At 44.4% G+C, this 19,867-nt stretch overlaps 1 protein-coding gene across 5 annotated transcripts in view; it reads left to right on the top strand.

The window, feature by feature from the left end:
* cd99l2 (CD99 molecule-like 2) overlaps positions 1-19,867 on the top strand; it is a 213,852-nt gene that overhangs the window by 9,531 nt on the left and 184,454 nt on the right. The window contains exon 1 of one of the 5 annotated variants that reach the window (XM_086001599.1): positions 18,240-18,639. The exons of 1 other annotated variant lie outside the window; for it this stretch is intronic. In XM_086001599.1, coding sequence (XP_085857725.1) covers positions 18,579-18,639 — 61 coding nt within the window. In that variant the 5' untranslated portion in view covers positions 18,240-18,578. Of the gene's footprint in view, positions 1-18,239; positions 18,640-19,867 lie in introns of those variants that run through there. 3 more of the 5 variants (XM_086001591.1, XM_086001627.1, XM_086001617.1) reach the window with 3 other exon arrangements.

The following is a 19,867-nucleotide window of genomic DNA, read 5'->3' as shown; positions in this document are numbered from 1 at the left end:
GGAGGGGTGGGTGGTGATGTTGTGGTAAACAATGACGGCATTTTTTTTTGGTGTCTGCCAACACCACAAAGCAACGCAAAACATAAGTTTCTGTGCACCGTGGAGTGAGAAATAGATCCTGTCCAGTGCCACGAAACATCATTTTAAGGGTTCGTTGAACTAGGTTCCCAGTACACTTTTAATTCCCACTGACGGAATTACGTAAGAGCACCAGGAAAACTTACATTCTCACAAGACCGACTGTAGAGCAGATTCAAAGGTCTGTAACAGGCTACCAGGAATTCTTGTCCACCCACCCCTCAGGGGTATCTACATTTTTTCAGGAAGAGGGATGAGGAGGAATTAAATATTTACAATAATTGCTTTCAAAATACCTCCATGTTATCTACAATTAAATATTTATATGTTGATTTTGCCTCAGGTCCTGCATTAATGCAACCCTACTTCTTCCACATAGCGCATTTCAAACATTATGGGAACTAGCGGGGGAATTGGGGCAGAGTTTGTGTGACATAAGATCACATTTGTACCACAGGATAAAGTAATAGAAACCACTCTTTTTATAGTCAATCATGTAATTCACATATATTTGAAGTAATTGTGATGATTTATGAAATGTTCACTAAATCCATAAATTACCCTTTTCTCTTTCAATTCTCCTGGATTTTCCAGTCCATGAGAAAATACAGATGTGTAAAACTGAGCATAAAACATAGAAACATAGAAGATAGGAGCAGGAGTAGGCCATTCGGCCCTTCGAGCCTGCTCCGCCATTCAATGAGATCATGGCTGATCATCCAATTTCAGTACCCTGTCCCTGCCTTCTCCCCATATCCCTTGATCCCTTTAGCCTCAAGAAATATATCCAACTCTTTCTTGAATATATTTAATGAACTGGCCTCCACTGCCCTCTGTGGCAGAGAATTCCACAGGTTCACCACTCTCTGGGTGAAGAAATTCCTCCTCATTTCAGTCCTAAATGGCTTACCCCTTATCCTTAGACTATGACCCCTGGTTCTGGACTCCCCAGCCATCAGAAACATCCTTCCTGCATCTAGTCTGTCCAGACCTGACAGAATTTTATAGGTTTCGATGAGATCCCCTCTCAATCTTCTAAACTCCAGTGAGTATAAGCCCAATCGACCCAATCTCTCCTCATACGTCATTCCTGCCATCCCAGGTATCAGCCTGGTGAATCTTCGTTGCACTCCCTCCATGGCAAGAACGTCCTTCCTCAGGTAAGGTGACCAAAACTGCACAGAATACTCAAGGTGCGGCCTCACCAAGGCCCTGTACAACTGCAGCAAGACATCCTTGCTCCTGTACTTGAACCCTCTTGCTACGAAGGCCAACATACCATTTGCCTTCTTAACCGCCTGCTGCACCTGCATGCTTACCTTCAGCGACTGGTGCATAGGCCAAGTAGGTCTATGGTTGCTGGAGATCTCTGTATGCTAACTTGTGCTTAGGGTGATTAATTTCTTATTATTTTTGTGCTAAAATCCCAAGAGCACTTGTCATAATAGAAAGAAGGTGCTTAACCTGATATTTAAGATCCATTTCTTTCAAAGGATCAAGCCAGAGTGATGATTGCATTCATTTTTAAAAGGCACAAACTGCTATTAAAAAAATCAGAACAACAACAACTTGCATTTATATAGTGCCTTTAACGTAGAAAAATGACCCCAGGTGATTCAAAGGAGCGATTATCAAATAAAATTTGACATTGCCCCACATGAGGTATTAGGGCAGGTGACCAAAAGCTTGGTCAAAGAGGTAGGTTTTTGGGAGTGTCTTAAAGCAGCAGAGAGAGGGAGAGAGGTTTAGGGAGGGAATTCCAGAGCCTAAGGCCTAGGCAGCTGAAGGCAGGGCCGCCAATGGTGGAATGAATAAAATCAGGGATGCGAGCAAGAGGCCAGAATTGGAGGAGCGCAGAGATCTCAGAGGGTTGCAGGGCTGGGGGAGATTACAGAGATAGGGAGGGGGTGAGGCCATGGTGTAGACATTAACTTATCTCTGGTACTTTCAAATAATCAGGATCGGCTGCAACCAATATAGTGCGTATGTTGTGTTTATTCGGAGTTTAAGGCGGATATAACACACTAGTTATACAAGAAAAACATATGACCGTGACAAGCAGCGAGTACTGGCCCCGATCGGACTGATGGCTGGCGTGCACGGACAGCTCTCCTTCTCATCTCACATGTCTCTCCCTCTCTTCTTGAACTGCCCAAGAGTGTTAAGACATAAGACATAAGACGTAGGAGCAGGAGTAGGTCATTTGGCCCCTCGAGCCTGCTCCGCCATTCAATAAGATCATGGCTGATCTGATCTTGGCCTCAACTCCACTTCCCTGCCCGCTCCCCATAACCCTTCACTCCCTTATCATTCAAAAATCGGTCTATCTCCACCTTAAATATATTCAATGACCCAGCCTCCACAGCTCTCTGGGGAAGAGAATTCCAAAGATTCACGACCCTCTGAGAGAAGAAATTCCTCCTCATTTACATTCTAATTGGGTGCCCCCTTATTCTGAAATTATGCCCCCTAGTTCTAGATTCCCCCATGAGGGGAAACATCCTCTCTGCATCTACCCTAGCAAGCCGCTTCAGAATCTTATATGTTTCAATAAGATCCCCTCTCATTCTTCTAAAACTCCAATGAGTATAGGCCCAACCTGCTCAACCTTTCTTCATAAGACAACCCCTTCATCTCCGGAATCAACCTCGTGAACCTTCTCTGAACTGCCTGCAATGCAAATATATCCTTCCTTAAATAAGGTGACCAAAACTGTACGCAATACTCCAGGTGTGGTCTTACCAACGCCCTGTACAGTTGTAACAGGACTTCCCTACTTTTATACTCCATTCCCTTTGCAATAAAGGCCAACATTCCATTTGCCTTCCTAATTACTTGCTGTACCTGTATGCTAACTTTTTGTGATTCATGTACAAGGACCCCCAGATCCCTCTGTACCTCAGCATTTTGTAATCTCTCCCTATTTAAATAATAATTTGCTTTTTTATTTTTCCTACTAAAGTGGATAACCTCGCATTTTCCCACATTATACTCCATCTGCCAGATTTTTGCTCACTCACTTAGCCTATCTATATCCCTTTGGAGATTCTTTGCATCCTCCACACAATTTGCTTTCCCACCTATCTTTGTATCATCAGCAAATTTGGCTACATTACACTCGGTCCCTTCATTCAAGTCATTAATATAGATTGTAAATAGTTGAGGCCCCAGCACTGATCCCTGTGGCACCCCACTAGTTACAGTTTACCAACCTGAAAATGACCCATTTATCCTGACTCTCTGTTTTCTGTTAGTTAGCCAATCCTCTATCCATGCTAATATATTACCCCCAACCCCGTGAGCTCTTATCTTGTGTAGTAACCTTTTTTGTGGCACCTTATCGAATGCCTTCTGGAAATCCAAATACATGACATCTACTGGTTCCCCTTTATCCACCCTGCTCATCAGATCCTCAAAGAACTCCAGCAAATTTGTCAAACATGATTTCCCTTTCATAAAACCATGCTGACTCTGCTTGACTATATTATGATTTTCTAAATGTCCTGCTACCACTTCCTTAATGATGGACTCCAGCATTTTCCCAATGACAGATGTTAGGCTAACTGGTCGATAGTTGCCTGCTTTCTGTCTCCCTCCTTTCTTAAATAGGGGCATTACATTTGCGGTTTTGCAATCCGCTGGGACCTCTCCAGAATCCAGGGAATTTTGGTAGATTACAATCAATGCATCCACTATCTCTGCAGCCACCTCTTTTAAGACCCTAGGATGCTGGCCATCGGGTCCAGGGGACTTGTCCACCTTTAGTCCCATTAGTTTACCTAGTACTTTTTCTCTAGTGATAGTGATTGTTTTAAGTTCCCCCCGCCCCCCACCCTAATAGCCCCTTGATTATCCATTATTTGGATGCTTTTAGTGTCTTCTACCGTGAAGACCGATACAAAATATTTGTTCAAAGTCTCTGCCATTTCCCTGTTTCCCATTATTAATTCCCCAGTCTCTTTCTCTAGGGGACCAACGTTTACTTTAGCTACTCTCTTCCTTTTTATATACCTGTAGAAGCTCTTACTATCTGTTTTTATATTTCATGCTAGCTTACTCTCATAAGCTATCTTCTCTCTCTTTATCATTTTTTTAGTCGTCCTTTGCTGGTTTAAAAAATTTTCCCAATCCTCCAGCCTTCCACTATTCTTTGCAACATTGTATGTCTTTGTTTTCAATTTGATACCATCCTTTACTTCCTTAGTTAGCCACAAATGATTCATCCTTCTCTTAGAGTCTTACTTTCTCACTGGAATATATCTTTGCTGAGAGTTAAGAAATATCTCCTTAAATGTTTGCCACTGCTTTTCTACAGTCTTACCCTGTAATATATTTTCCCAGTCCACTTTAACCAAGTCTGCCTTCATACCTTTGTAATTACCCTTATTTAAGTTCAGGACACTAGTTTGAGACCTAGCTTTCTCACCCACAAACTGAATTTGAAATTCTACCATGCTATGATCACTCTTCCCAAGAGGATCCTTCACTTCAAGATCATTAATTAATCCAGCCTTGTTACACATTACCAGATCTAAAATAGTCTGCTCCCTGGTTGGTTCCACAACGTATTGTTCCAAGAAACCAATCTGCATACACTGTAAGAACTCTTCCTCAAGTCTACCTTTGCCAATTTGCTTTGTCCAATCAGTATGAAGATTAAAATCCCCCCCTGATTATAGCTGTACCTTTCTTACATTCCATGGTACAATGGTCTGATAATGAATTGAAATAGTTAGCTTGCACAGCTAGCTGCATGAACAGATTTGAACATAAAAAACTGATAACAAGCAGTTACGTACAATGGGGCCCCTGACTGGAAGAGTCTGAAGGCCGAGACTGGTATGTCTGAGTTGTTGACTCCAGGCTGGGGAGGACAGGGCTGGATGAGATAAGGGGAAAACAGTTCTCTAATGCTGTAAGGCTATGATTGATTCCATGTGTAATGGATGCAAGGGCCCTTGCAAGGTGGAAGATAACATGAGGGTTGGCCTTTTTCCATGGCCTAAACAAAGAACTCGACATTCCATTGGGCACCTTGTTTTAAGGGGAACCTCTATAGGTGAAATGGTCTTGTCCATATTACACCCCAGGTCCACCCATAAAAAGAATATAAAAGAATGACCTGAAAAGCCCCCAGGGCAGACAGTGGAGCGGAGCGCTCCCAAGAGTGAATCCATGCTGACTCAAGAGAGTGCGAGAGCAAATTGTGTGGAGGATGCAAAGAATCTCCAAAGGGATATAGATAGGCTAAGTGAGTGGACAAAAATCTGGCAGATGGAGTATAATGTGGGAAAATGCGAGGTTATCCACTTTAGTAGGAAAAATAAAAAAGCAAATTATTATTTAAACGGGGAGAGTTACAGAGCGATCTGGGGGTCCTTGTACATGAATCACAGAAAGTTAGCATGCAGGTACAGCAAGTAATTAGGAAGGCAAATGGAATGTTGGCCTTTATTGCAAAGGGAATGGAGTATAAAAGTAGGGAAGTCTTGTTACAGCTGTTGGCGAGACCACACCTGGAGTACTGTGTACAGTTTTGGTCTCCTTATTTAAGGAAGGATATACTTGCATTGGAGGCAGTTCAGAGAAGGTTCACAAGGTTGATTCCGGAGATGGAGGGATTGCCTTATGAAGAAAGGTTGAGCAGGTTGGGCCTATACTCATTGGAGTTTAGAAGAATAAGAAGGGATCTTATTGAAACATATAGGGGGAAAAATTCAGTATCGCCCCGTTTGGGGCGCCGTTATCGACCGTGCGCAAAGTTTAGCGCCTGGCGCTAATTATCGCCTCTGACGGCAAACTTGGCTTTTATCGCCCCTGGAGGTGATTGGAGCGCTAAATCAGGCGCTTCACACCTGTCTTAAGTGCAAAGGCCGAGGAGCGAGGCGCTACCTCAGAGCGCTGGCGAAGCAAGGAAGGGCAAATCAAAATGAACCTGCAAAGTGCTGCTCAGTACTCAAAACTCCTTCACATGGCGTTGAATCTCTCCAGAAGTCTCTTTCTCTCTCAGAATGCGTGGTGCAAAAATATCACCCACAAAAAAAGGCAGGAAGCGGCTGCCTTTGAATAGCGCTCCCCCAGTCCCTTTCTGACTGCAAAACGTTCCCCTCAACCTGCCGTTGCTAGCGGCAGGCGGTAAGGCAGGGGGCGCCATTCAATATCCGGTCCGGGGCGCTACCGGGGCATTGCGCACTCGACTGACGTCACGATCTGCCGGCGCAGGAGATCGTGGCGTGCCCGGGCACTACTTGCTTTGCGCCCCATTAGCGCCCTCTTCAGGCACTAACGGGAGGCACAAACAACTGAATTTTTCCCCCATAAGATTCTGAAGGGGCTTGACAGGGTAGATGCAGAGAGGATGTTTCCCCTTGTGGTGGAATCTAGAACTAGGGGGCATAATTTCAGAGTAAGGGGGCACCCTTTTAAATCGGATATGAGATGGAATTTCTTCTCTCAGAGGGTCGTGAATCTTTTGAATTCTCTTCCTCAGAGAGCTGTGGAGGCGGAGTCACTGAATATATTTAAGGTGGAGATAGACAGATTTTTGAATGGTAAGGGAGTGAAGGGTTATGGGGAGCGGGCAGGGAAGTGGAATTGAGGCCAATATCAGATCAGCCATGATCGTATTGAATGGCGGAGCAGGCTCGAGGGGCCTAATGACCTACTCCTGCTCCTACATCGTACGTTCTTATGAATCATTAAATTCCCAAAGATACCCTCTATTCTATTCTCACACACTGGTTTACTTATACATCTTAGCAAGCAGCTTTATTAAACTTGCATTTATATAGCGCCTTTCATGACCACAAGATGTCCCAAAGTGCTTTACAACCAATTAAGTACTTTTTGAAGTGTAGTCACTGTTGTAATAGAGGAAAAGTCAAAATCCTAACAGCATTATAATATGGTTATTTATTTATGGTGTGGAGATGCCGGAGTTGGACTGGGGTGGACAAATGTAAGAAGTCACACAACACCAGGTTATAGTCCAACAGCTTTATTTGAAATCACAAGCTTTCGGAGCGCTGCTCTATATAAGCTGTGTCTTTATGCATTTCTCCACTTCACCTGAAGAAGGAGCAGCGCTCCGAAAGCTTGTGATTTCAAATAAAGCTGTTGGACTATAACCTGGTGTTGTGTGACTTCTTACAGTTATTTATTTAAGCATCTATCCAGCTACTCTAATACTAGTCTGAAGGCACCATTTGACCATACCCCATATCTGGGATGATCCACAGACCATTGGTCCCCTGCACCCGGGATAATACACATTTTGCAAGTTTCCAGGAAAATGAAACCTAAACAGTTCCAGTAAAATAAAACTTATACATTAACCCCTGACTTGTCTCGAGCTCTAATACAGTCATCTAAACGCAGTGGGCCAGAAATTCGGGTCAGAGGCCTCCCGCGGGCGCAAGCCCCCGACCTGCACTTACATAGCGCGCCTGTTGTTGTGCTGTGGGCCCGCGTGGGATTCCGATCCTGGGCCTCCTCCAGCTGTCGGCGCACAGTGCTTGCGTATCCCAGGGGCGCAGTTAGTTCGCAGCGTCCCCTGGGATCACGTGGGCCATGGCGAGCCAATCGGAGCAGGGAATCTCCATTCATAGATTTGACAGGAAGACCTATCAAATCTATGAATAGAGATTGGCTCCAAAACCTAAGTAAAACTTCAAATAATTTTTTTAAAATCATATTTTTAAAAGAACTATAAATTACATAAATTAACTATTTTAAACAAAAATTTAAGTTTTTGAAAAAATTAATTAAAGTTTTTAACGGGGCTAAAAATAAACTTACCTTTCTTTAAAGTATTTTAAAATGATAAACCTGTGGAAAAAATGTTTTAATTTTACTTAATTAACCTCTTACCTTGTTAAAAGCAGGCCTTGCGACTGCTTTTTTCACGCGCAGCTGCTAGGGACTTACCCGCACGGAGAAACCTGTAAAAAAAATCGGAAGTTCCAGGTCTACGCGCTGCCTCTCCGGCGCGCGCGTTCGATCTCTGAACCCCTTCCTTCAAGGGAACGGAAGTTCCGGATTCCAGCGCATGCGCAGTGCATGCACAAAACCGGCACTTTCATTGGCCTTACGGGTGAGTACACACGTGTACTCACCCGTGGGGACCCGAATTTCTGGCCCAGTATTATTCACATCACAATTTCATTCACGTAACCATATACATTTTAGGCACCCCTAATTTCTAACAATAGAGGGATTTGAAAACAAGGATGAGAATTTTAAAATCATGGCATAACAGAGCATAATTATATTACAATATACAACACGGGTGCAACACTCAAATGTATGCTGTGTAGTTGGTCCTAGTACCTGACAGGGGAAGAATCAACAGAGGAAAGAAACATTCAGGGCCCAGTTTTCAAAATTAGGGCACTATCACATGTCTTCAATTTTTGTTTTCAGAATTACTGGGGCCTCATACACACATACATTTTCCAGTATTCAGCAAGCACAAAAATTTACTGTCACTATAGTTTCAGTTATTAGGCTTCTGATACAGTCCCCACCGCTTATAATGACGGGCGCATTGGTGCTACCGCGATTTGCCCACTATACACGTTGGACAGTTTCAAGGGGAAGCGCTATGGCCACCAAGTAGTGAGGAATGCCTGGGCCTGGAGACTGTGGGGATATCCCAGTGTTCTCGCCCGAAGTCCATAGACCTATACTGTGCAGCGGTAGCACCGCACAGGCCAGGAAACGACCTTATGGTGTCTGGCAGCTGGAGTCCCACCCACTGCGAGTTTGAGAGGAGCACAGGCATTTGGACCGCAGAGGTAGAACTGGCACGGGGAGTGGGGTAAATGGGCATCTGGAGGTGAGGAGTGTCCACAGAGGGAAGGAAACCACAGCTGCTCTGTGAGAGTAGGGGTGAATGAGGATTGAGAGCCAGGAAAAGGGGAAAGAGATCCGAGAGGAGAGAAACTGAACACTCTCAAGCAATAACTGGATATACTCATCAAACAATATCATTAATGAATCACAACAATAACTTGCATTTATATAGCCTTTAATGTAATACAAGATCCCAAGGCGCTTCGCAGGAGCGTAATCAAACAAAATTTAATGCTGAGCCACATAAAGAAAAAAATTGAAAAGAAAGGACTTGCATTTCGGTCTCGCCTTTCACAACCTCGGGATGTCCAACAGCGCTTTACAGCCAATGAAGTACTATTTGAAGTGTAGTCACTGTTGGAATGTAGGAAACGCAGCAGCCAATTTGCGCACAGCAAGCTCCCACAAACAGCAATGTGATAGTGACCAGATAATCTGTTTTTTTAGTGGTGTTGATTGAGGGAGAAATATTGGCCCCAGGACGCCGGGGATAACGCCCCTGCCCTTCACCTTAAAGGAGATATTAGCACAGGTAACCAAAAATTTGGCCAAAGAGGTCAGCTTTAAGGAGCATCTTAAAGGAAGAGAGAGAGGTGGAGGGGCGGAGAGGCTTAGAGATGGAATTTCAGAACTTAAGGCCCAGGCAGCTGAAGGCATGGCCACCCAATGGCGGAACAATTAAAATCAAGGATGCGCAAGAGGTCAGAATTGGAGCCAGTAAACACTTCATCGATTTGCAGCATTTATTTAAAAAAAGCTTATTTATTGAAGCTGTCAACTTTTGAGTAAACACCTGTTTCTGCCCGAAATACACGGAGCGCTTAACTTGCTGTAAGCGGCAACTTTGTAATTGACTGTAATGAAAATGGAAAATGGTTAGCACTTCTTGGCCAAATTGAATGTTTACCCATTTTAAATGTGGACATCTTCAGTGGTGGGGACTTGCACCTCCAAGTGAGGTTCTTTCCTTCAGCTTTTTTCCCTTGCCTCTCCTCTCTTCAAGGGAGTGACTAATTACCCAATAGACACCTTACCCAAGTGGCCATGAGTTCATGTCTGAGCTGAGACAGTATAGTGTCAGTGGCAGTCACCATGACTGAACCTGACCCGGGCATGCACACACTTTACACCAGGAGTCATTGGATGGCAAGCAGAAGTTGAAACCCTGGTTATTGTTTTTTTCAAACTGCCTTCCCTAGCCCAGGAGCACTGCGAGCAATTGCAGTACCATTACTTCTTCCCCAGCTGAGGTTGACTAACCCGGCAAAGTTTGGGAATTAAACTTAGGACCCTTCCTGGTCTGTACGGGTCAATGCCATACAACACAGTGCATTTACCCACTGAATTATGCGGGAAACCTTTTTTATATTCGTTTATGGGATGTGAGCGTCGCTGGCATTTATTGCCCATTCCTAATTGCCCTTGAGAAGGTGGTGGTGAGCCGCCTTCTTGAACCGCTGCAGTCCGTGTGGTGAAAGTACTCCCACAGTGCTGTTAGGTAGGGAGTTCCAGGATTTTGACCCAGCGACGATGAAGGACCAGCGATATACTTCCAAGTCAAGATGGTGTGTGACTTGGAGGGGAACCTAGATAAGGGACAGCAACAAATATGGTGCAAGCTTAAATTGAGCACCATTTAACAGTTTTGATGAATTACCTGGCTCAAAGCAAGTCACCTTCTTTAATGTATAAATTAAAGAAATAAGGACCCCGAGTTTAAAACTACGACCCATTGGTCCAGAAAAATAACACAAGAGACAAGAGGAAGAAAATGCCATTCAGCACTGTTCACTTTGATACATCATCTAAATCCCACCTCAAGAGCCTGTCTTGTCATTTTTAATGTTTCCTACCCCAAACCTATAATCGCCCTCTTCTTTGATGAATAAGGAATCAGTCCAATTCTTTGCGGAATGCTTTCAATATGACATTATTTCCTCTCACAAAGAGACAAGTCTAAGCATGAAAGAAAGTTTTTTAAGCAAAATTTAGCTCACAGCTTCTTGAGTTTATAACAATGTCCTTTAGTTCTCCTACCCCAATTTTATGCAAAACACTTTTCTACACCATCGATATCAACTGATTTATTTTCTAAAGAACTTGAATTGTGCCCTGGCCCCACTTAACGTTTTTGCCCCAATGAGATAGATTTAGTTTCCTGAGCTCTTCTTTGTAGCTGAATGATCTGAAACCTGGGATAATCTTTGTTGTCTTTTTCTAAATCTGATCCAGAGTTTCTATGTTTTTGTAAGTATGGTGCTACAGATGGACACAGTGCTTTTGTGCACTTTCTAATGCCTTATAAAATCTCATTAAAACTTCCATGCATATTACTTTCTAAGATTTGCTTACGTTTCCCAGGGTCATATTTGTCTTTGCAACTCCAGCAACGCCACACTGTGAGGACATGTTTAGTCACCTATTACACCTTGATCTTTCTCTGATTTACCTTATTGAATGATTTAGCCTACATTTTGTAAAAAATGTTTTCAGCATTGGTCTCAGTGGAGGAACAGCTCAAAATGAGGAACAGGGCAGGACATAAACCTATATCAACAACATCAACTTGTATTTATATCGCGCCTTTAAGATAGTAAAATGTCCCAAGGCGTTTCACAGGAGTGTTATAAAACAAAATTTGACACCGAGCCACAGAAGGGGAAATTAGGGCAGGTGATCAAAAACTTGGTCAAAGAGGTAGGTTTTAAGGAGCGTCTTAAAGGAGGTGAGAGAAGTAGAGAGGCGGACAGGTTTAGGCCAGGAATTCCAGAGCTTAGGGCCTAGGCAACTAAAGGCACTGCCACCAATGGTTGAGCGATTATAATCAGGGTGCTCAAAAGGCCAGAATTAGAGGAGCGCAGATATCTCGGGGGGTTATGGGACTGGAGGAGATTACAGAGATAGGAAGGGGCGAGGCTTTGGAGGGATTTGAAAACCAGGATGAGAATTTTAAAATCGAGGCGTTGCTAAACCGGGAGCCAATGTAGGTCAGTGAGCACAGAAGTGATGGGCGAACAGGACTTGGTACGAGTTAGGATACTGGCAGCAGAGTTTTGAATGACCTCAAGTTTACGTAGGATGGAACGTGGGAGGCCAGCCAGGAGTGCATTGGAATAGTCAAGTCTAGAGGTAACAACGGCATGGATGAGGATTTCAGCAGCAGGTGAGCTGAGGCGGGGCGAAGCTGGGCGATGTTATGAAGGTGGAAATAGGCGGTCTTAGTCATGGCGCGGATATGTGGTCAGAAGCTCACTTCATATCCACCCCCATTCTTTAGCTTCAAGTGTTATTAACTAATGCTTAGCATCACTGTAGTGCCAGGTAACTAATACTGGGCTATAAACTGCCTCAGGATGTCTTCTTTAAATGTAGTGACTGCAGCGTGTTCCTCAATGGCTCAGCCAGTTTACTCAATAGGCCACTGAGCCATACTGACTAGAAAGGTCCCAATTTCTCAGTTAGCTAATCTCAGCCAGGGTGGTGATATTGCTGCTACAATTGGCCTCATTGGCTCCTGGTTGCTATCCAACGATCCTTCACCAAGTGTGTTTGTGTGGACATCAGGTGAAGACAAGAAGCGTCCCGGCAGTCGAACAGCCTGCTAACACTCACTGCCAACATTTACACACCAATAATGCAAGGTACCAAAGAGTGCTTGGTGCCCATGGTATTGTATTTCAGTCAACCCCTTCAGGAGAGAAGCGAGGGGAGAAATTTACAAAAAGAAGAATGCATCCTAACACACTGAAGTGAATAATTGCTTACGGAGAATCACCTGCAATCGCTCCTCTTCCCCTTCCGTTAGCTCTGGATTCCCTCAAGAATCTATCCTTGGCCCCTCCTATTTCTCATCTACATTCTGCCCCTTGGCCACGTCATCCGAAAACACAATGTCAGGTGACGACACCCAGCTCTAACCCACCACCATCTCTGTCGTCCCTTCCACTGTCTCTGATTTTTCACATTGCTTGTCCGACATCCAGTAGCGGATGAGCAGAAATTTCCTCCAACTAAATATTGGGAGGACCGATGCCATTGTCTTTGGTTCCCGCCACAAACTCTGTTCCCTAGCCACCGACTCCATCCCTCTCCCTGGCAACTGACTGAAGCTGAGCCAGACCGTTTGCAAACTTGGTGTTGTATTTGACCCCGAGATGAGCTTCCAACCACATAGCCACTCCATCACCAAGACTGCCTACTTCCCCCTCTGTAACATCACCCGTATCCGTCCTTGCCTCAGCTCATCTTCTGCTGGAACCCTCAACCGTGCCTTTGTTACCTCTAGATTTGACTATTCCAATGCTCTCCTGGTCAGCCACCTATCTTACACTCTACATAAACATGAGCTCATCCAAAACTCTGCTGCCTGTATCCTAACTCACACCAAGTCCTGTTCATCCATCATCCCTGTGCTCGCTGACCTACATTAGCTCGCAGTCCAGCAATTTTTAAATTGTCATCCTTGTTTACAAATCCTTCAATGGCCTCGCCCCTCCATATGTCTGTAACCTCCTCCAGTCCCACAACCCTCCGAGATATCTGCGCTCCACCAAGTGTGGCCTTCTGAGTGTAAGGGTAACCGGGAGAGCTTCTTCTCCCCGAGACGGACCCTCTGATATAAAGGGTCGACGTCCACCTTATTCCCAATCAATCACTCGGAGTCCGGAGGTTCGTTAAATAAAGTAACTTTATTACAAGTTAACAGGGGAGACATCGATCTGGAATGAATGCTCTCTGATCATTACAATCCATTGCCTTTTATACAGTTTTTGTTCTAAGTCGTGGCTTACATCAGACAGTTGGCTTCGGGTGCAAATTCTTGCGACCCGTGTGCACATCCTGACCGTTTACATTAGTCCTGTGACCCCATTCGTTATCTTCACCTCATTCCTTAATTAGTAACTAACGGTTTGTGTACCTTATTCAATTCGTAACTGACGGTTTGAACATTTGACCACATTATACCATACTTCCCTCTGGGACATGTACAAAACAACATGTGGTTGGATATATGCTCGGTTCCTCAATTCCCTTATTTTTAGCTAAAAAGCCCCTTTCTCCCTTTTAACCCTTTCACTGAACATCCCTGATTTTAATCGCACCACAATTGGTGGTCGTGCCTTCAGCTGCCTATGCACTAAGCTCTGGAATTCCCTCCTGAAACGTCTCTACCTCGCTCTCCTCCTTTAAGACGCTCCTTAAAACCCACCTCTCTGTCATGTCTCCTAATATCTCCTTAGGTTTTGGGCAAGAGATACAGGGGGGTTGTGAGGAAAAACTTTTTTACGCAGCGAGTGGTGAGGACCTGGAACTCGCTGCCGACGGAAGTGGTGGAAGCGGAGACACTCAATGTTTTCAAGAGGAGACTGGATAGGCACTTGAGGGAAATAAACTTGCAGGGCTACGGGGATAGAGCGGGGGAATGGGACTGACTGGATTGCTCTACAGAGAGCCGGCACGGACTCGATGGGCCGAATGGCCTCCTTCTGTGCTGTTATGACTCTATGTGGCTCAGTGTCAAATTTTGTTTGATAATCACTCCTGTGAAGTGCCTTGGGGGCATTTTACTATGTTAAAGGTGCTATATAAATGCAAATAGTTGTTGTTATATAAAAGTGGGCAACATTGTACATGTCTTATATCGTGTCATTTATCATCCCTATTGTATTAGCACAAATTACACATGTAGTTAATCTTTTATTCACATTTTTCACTGTTTTACATATGTTGCTAAAAATGTACTGTACCTACTAGAACCTGTGATCTGGGTGGATGTGCTCTGCACCTCCCTCAGGAGGTTGAATAGACCACTTTCTATCTGCCAGTGAAAATTAACATTAGTTTTGGAGTCATAGCTTTCCACCTTTGCTTTACAAACCTTGATTGTGGGCCACCTTTACCCACACCATCGTTTTCCGATTACTGGGCCACTTCCTGAAGTTCTTTGCCTCCCATCTAGCTTGAATGCTTTGGACAACTAATTTCCACATTGCCACACCCAAAGTAGGCATTCCATTTAAAAAAAATATATCTCTGCAGACAAACGGGTTGGCAAGCAATATGTTCTCAGGTCACCTCTAATGCCTTTATAGCGAAGCATTTTTCCCTCCTCTCCATACATCAAAGATCTCCGCTTTCTGTATCTCCAGTATTCCCTCCGAATTCTCCCTAATGACCCTGACAACATCATGTCCGAGATGCCTCCGACATCTCCAACACTCCTCAGGTAGGTTCTTCTACCTCAACTCTCCTCCCAGCTTTAACCACCCCACCTATCTGGTCTTTGCTGCTCCCTTTTAAACTTTCACAGTAAGGTTAAAAAGTGCTATTGTGAAATTCTCAATGCAACTTAAAGTGATTTATTCTCTTGCATTGGCATTCAGGATGCTCATCCATTTTTTTTATTTGTTCCTGGGATGTGGGCATCACTGGCAAGGCCAGCATTTATTGCCCATCCATAATTGCCCTTGAGAAGGTGGTGGTGAGCCACCTTCTTGAACCGCTGCAGTCCATGTGGTGAAACTTCTTTGTAGCAGTTTGGCTTGCTAGGCCATTTCAGAGGGCAGTTAAGAGTCATAAGAACATAAGAAGTAGGAGCAGGAGTAGGCCATACGGCCCCTCGGGCCTGCTCCGCCATTCAATAGGATCATGGCTGATCCGAACCTAGACTCACGTCCACTTCCCTGCCCGCTCCCCGTAACCCCTAATTCCCTTATCAGCTAGGAAACTGTCTATCTCCGTTTTAAATGTATTTAATGTCGCAGCTTCCACAGCTCTCTGAGGTAGCAAATTCCATAGATTTACTACCCTCTGAGTGAAGAAGTTTCTCCTCATCTCAGTTTTGAAAGGGCAGACCCTTAGTCTAAGATTATGCCCCCTAGTTCTAGTCTCGCCCATCAGTGGAAACATCCTCATCCTCAATGTCAACCACATTGCTGTGGGTCTGGAGTCACATATAGGCAAGACCAGATAAGGATGGCAGATTTCCTTCCCTAAAGGGTATTAGTGAACTAGATGGGTTTTTACAACAATCCAACAGCTTCATGGTCACCATTACTAATACTAGCTTTTTATTCCAGATTTATGCAATTAACTGAATTTAAATTCCCCAGCTGTTGTGGTGGTGGAATTTGAACTTATACCTCCTTGGCTTATTAGACCAGGCCCCTGGATTACTAGCCCAGTAACATAACCACAATGCTACCGTTCCCTCAGCGTTATCATGGCAAAAGAGACTGGCAGGAAGCAGCAGCACAGGGGGGCGAGAGGTAATGGGAGGGATTGTTTGGGAGAGTTAACTGCAGGTGGGAGGAGGGTCTGAGATGCAAATTGAAAGAAAAAAAAAGACTTGCATTTCGATAGCACCTTTCATGACCTCAAGATGTCCCAATGAAGTACTTTTGAAGTGTAGTCACTGTTGTAATGTGGGAAACGTGGCAGCCAATTTTGCTCCTGCAAACAGCAACGTGATCATGACCAGATATTCTGTTTTTTTTTAGTGATGTTGGTTGAGGGATAAATCTTGGCTAGGACAAATTGGAGAGGAGAGTGGGATTTGAACGAGATGAAAAAAAGATGGGCGCGAGAAGGTAATTTCTGATAAATATATGGCCCAAATAGCTATAGAAAAAATTAATCCAGGCTGACACACTAATTCGTAGTCTAATTAGACTTTCATTAATTATTCTTTATAAACGCTAAGAAAGAAAAGAAAAAATGTTCCAGTGGAATGGAGTAGATAATATAAACAGGCAAACGTTATTATGGGAGGGGGCGGGGGGTGCAAAGCCTCTCAGAACCTCAACAGGCCCATGGCAAGAATAGCTAATCTATTTAGCAGAATATGCTCTTTTCTGTGCTTTGAAATTGGGAGGGAGTAAATGAAAAAAAGGTTAGACAGCTTGGTAGTTATGGAGAGTTTTGAATAGGAATAATGGCATTGAATAAGAAACGAAATGGAAAAGTACAGGTGATCAGAGAAAGGTAGGAAACCTTTAAGGGGTCGCTCCAATAATTGTACAAACCAGCGTGTGCTCCCTGTATGGAGAAATTTTAGTTCCCCCCCCCCCCTCCCCCATATGTGCCTTGGTTGAGAGAAGAGATGAGCCAAGGCATTTTTGCAATAGTTAGGAGCAACCGGAAATAAAGTGTTGGGAGAGTTAACTGCAGTGTAACCTCCCCCGGGAGAGACAGAATCCGACAGCTTTCTATTGAGCTTTTTGGGGATTTGGTGTTCCCCTCATCCGTGGAGTACAGTATTCGAGGAGGATTGCAGTATTGTACCTGTAGGTCTATATCTCTCATCGATAAGCACTTTAAATATTAGCTAGAATGTTGGAGCAACGCAGCAGATCAGAGAAGATTCATTGAGGGCCACTGTTGGGACACCGTGAGATGGGTGACAAATCTATCCTGTCGAGGTAAGGAATCATTCTTCCAGTACACGCGGCGCCACTAGATTCAGAAAAATACCAGATCTGCAGTGGGGGGTGGGGGGAATCTGGCTTTGAGCCTGGGCTCAGGGCTTGGTTGGGATTCCCTTATAAACCGTCAGAGGCCCCAAACATCACAAACGGGTTACTTTTGGCTCACATCCCACTTAGACAGAGAAGCCAGCTCTCCTCTCCCTCTCTCTCTCTCTCTCTCCCACCCAGCGTATGAAGCCCCAGGTCAGACCCAAGAGAGAAACTATCAGGGAAGCAAAGGCAAGAGAGAGAGAGCGGAACCTGACGCCCCACAGCTGATCTAGGACGGTTATGACTATGACCCACTTACCATGGGTTGCAGCCAGTTGATTTCTCGAGTGTGAAATAGCGCAGAGAGCCACTGCATTTTGGAACAATAAATGTGCATGCACCCTTCTCTCCAGTTATAGCGGATTTTAAAATCTATTGTAGTGGTAGTTTGTCCAGGGAGCATTTGGCCGATTGTGTATGTTAATTATTTTTGAGTTAAAGCATTTGCGGATTAAATTTTTTTTTAAATCTTAAAAAGAAAATAATTTCTATAGCGCCTTTCTCGACCTCAAAAACTATGGGGGGGAATATTAAAATAATTCAAGATACTGTACCTATGTTGGCAGGAGTCTTTACCAGGTTTCCAGAGTATATATTTTTTTAACTAGCTACTGTGAAATCATACAGAAGGGAGACAGGAAGAGTAATTCTGTATGTTTTGTAGAATGCAAAAGGTTCACAGGAGAAACTTTTAAAGTGCAAAATGTCAGAAATAGTTGTCGGATCTGCAAATCTGGAGGAAGCTGTCGAGGGGGGTGGTTAGTTTGGAGGGCAGTGTGGAGAGATGCCTGAGCCAGTCTGGTTCTCTCTGTCTGGTCTGGTCTGCCTGTCTGCAGTGATTGCTCCCCTCCCGATGATCCAACGTGCAGACGCCGAGCGTCACTTTTTTAAGTATCAGATGGCGGCCGATTGAACAGAAAAGGACGCGGTGCAGCTGGTGTGCCCGGCTCGTCCTCCAATCTGACACTTCCAGCTCAGCAACCGCCCCCACCCCTCTCCTCCCTCCTGATCTGCAATCTTTTTCAAACATATTCCCCCCCACCCCCCTCTCCTAACCCTACCTCAGCACCACTTTTTTTTAATTTAAAAAAAAGCCTTCACGAAAACAGCAAAACAAGAAATCCCCCGACCATGGCGAACGGCCTGAGAGTTGTCCTCCTGTGCGCCACTTTCACCCTGTTGACAGTGCGAGGTAAGGAAATGTTTTGTTTTCTCTGCCTCTCTGTTGCTCTTTGAGGTTGGGTGGATCCCGCTTGACTGCTACATTATAACGGGCTTGTCGCAGTGGCCGAGAGGGTGTGTGTTGTGTGTTATTTATAATTTTGCCCCTCTTCAGCGGTTGGGAGTCGCGCTACATTTGGATGATTTTCCTCAGGAATCAAAGAGCTTGAGGAAAATCCCCCAGTATTTAATTTTTTTTAAGGGGTGTGGGAGGATTGACAAAAGGCAGGAGGGGGACTTGTACTTGTACTTGTGCCCCGCCGCACTGCGCATGGCAGCCTCCACACACCCCAAGCTAAATATCTTGATGGTTCCCTCCCCTCACACCCTTAGAAAACAAAATATATATTCCCCGGGCTCTGACCTCCCGCCATGGGTTTATTGTGGGGAAAATGACAGCTTTGGTAGCCAGAGATTCGTGGTTCACTGACTGCCTTTTCAATGATAGTTCTGGGGTTGTTGGCAGTGTTGGTTTGGGTGCAGAATCCGCAGCCATTGATCTCATCGGCAACACACACACAAAAACAACAAGACATGGCAAAAAGAATCCTGACCAGCGAACAGAAAGGGAATAATGTGCTCGGTTCCATATAGAAACCCGCACGTCCCGAACCGCCAACACCATTGCTGTTGGACACACTCTTAAAAGCTTAAGCACAAGATCTCTTTTTGCGGTTATAAATCATTCCGCTACCGAGGCGAATAAGGCTCGAAAGGCTGTGGTGGGCCGCTTTTTGCCAGTTGACATAACCGCAAAAGATCAAATGTAGTTTCCAAAAAAAAAATATTGCGCTCGGTGGAAATCTGAAAGCAAAAAAAACACTGAAAATGCTGAGCTGGCCAAGGCAGCATCTGTGGGGAGACGAGAGAAACAAGAGTTCACAACATCTCGGGTCGCTGACCTTTGGTCAGAACAAATCTCCCAGCTTCGACAAATCGAGCCGTTTATTGCCAATGATGAAACGTTAACTTTGTTTCTCTCAAATCTAGTTTAATTAATTTGATCAGTTTTTGGAGTTACTCTCCAAATGCAGTTGATTGTAAAGCATGAGTCAGCAAGCGTTGTTTGAGCCTGCTTGTGTTGTCAATATTTATTTGCATTGTAATGACGAATATTCATGATACATTCATGATTTTGTTTCTCACAAATTGATATCTGAGCAAGATGGAATAGATTTAAAGAAAGACTCAGTTTGTAA

This window comes from Somniosus microcephalus, chromosome 1 (genome assembly GCF_052327205.1).
Source record: "Somniosus microcephalus isolate GS21.2 chromosome 1, FLI_Smic_1.0, whole genome shotgun sequence".
Classification (NCBI taxonomy): Eukaryota; Metazoa; Chordata; class Chondrichthyes; order Squaliformes; family Somniosidae; genus Somniosus; species Somniosus microcephalus.
This window is presented reverse-complemented; position numbering and strand designations above follow the sequence as displayed.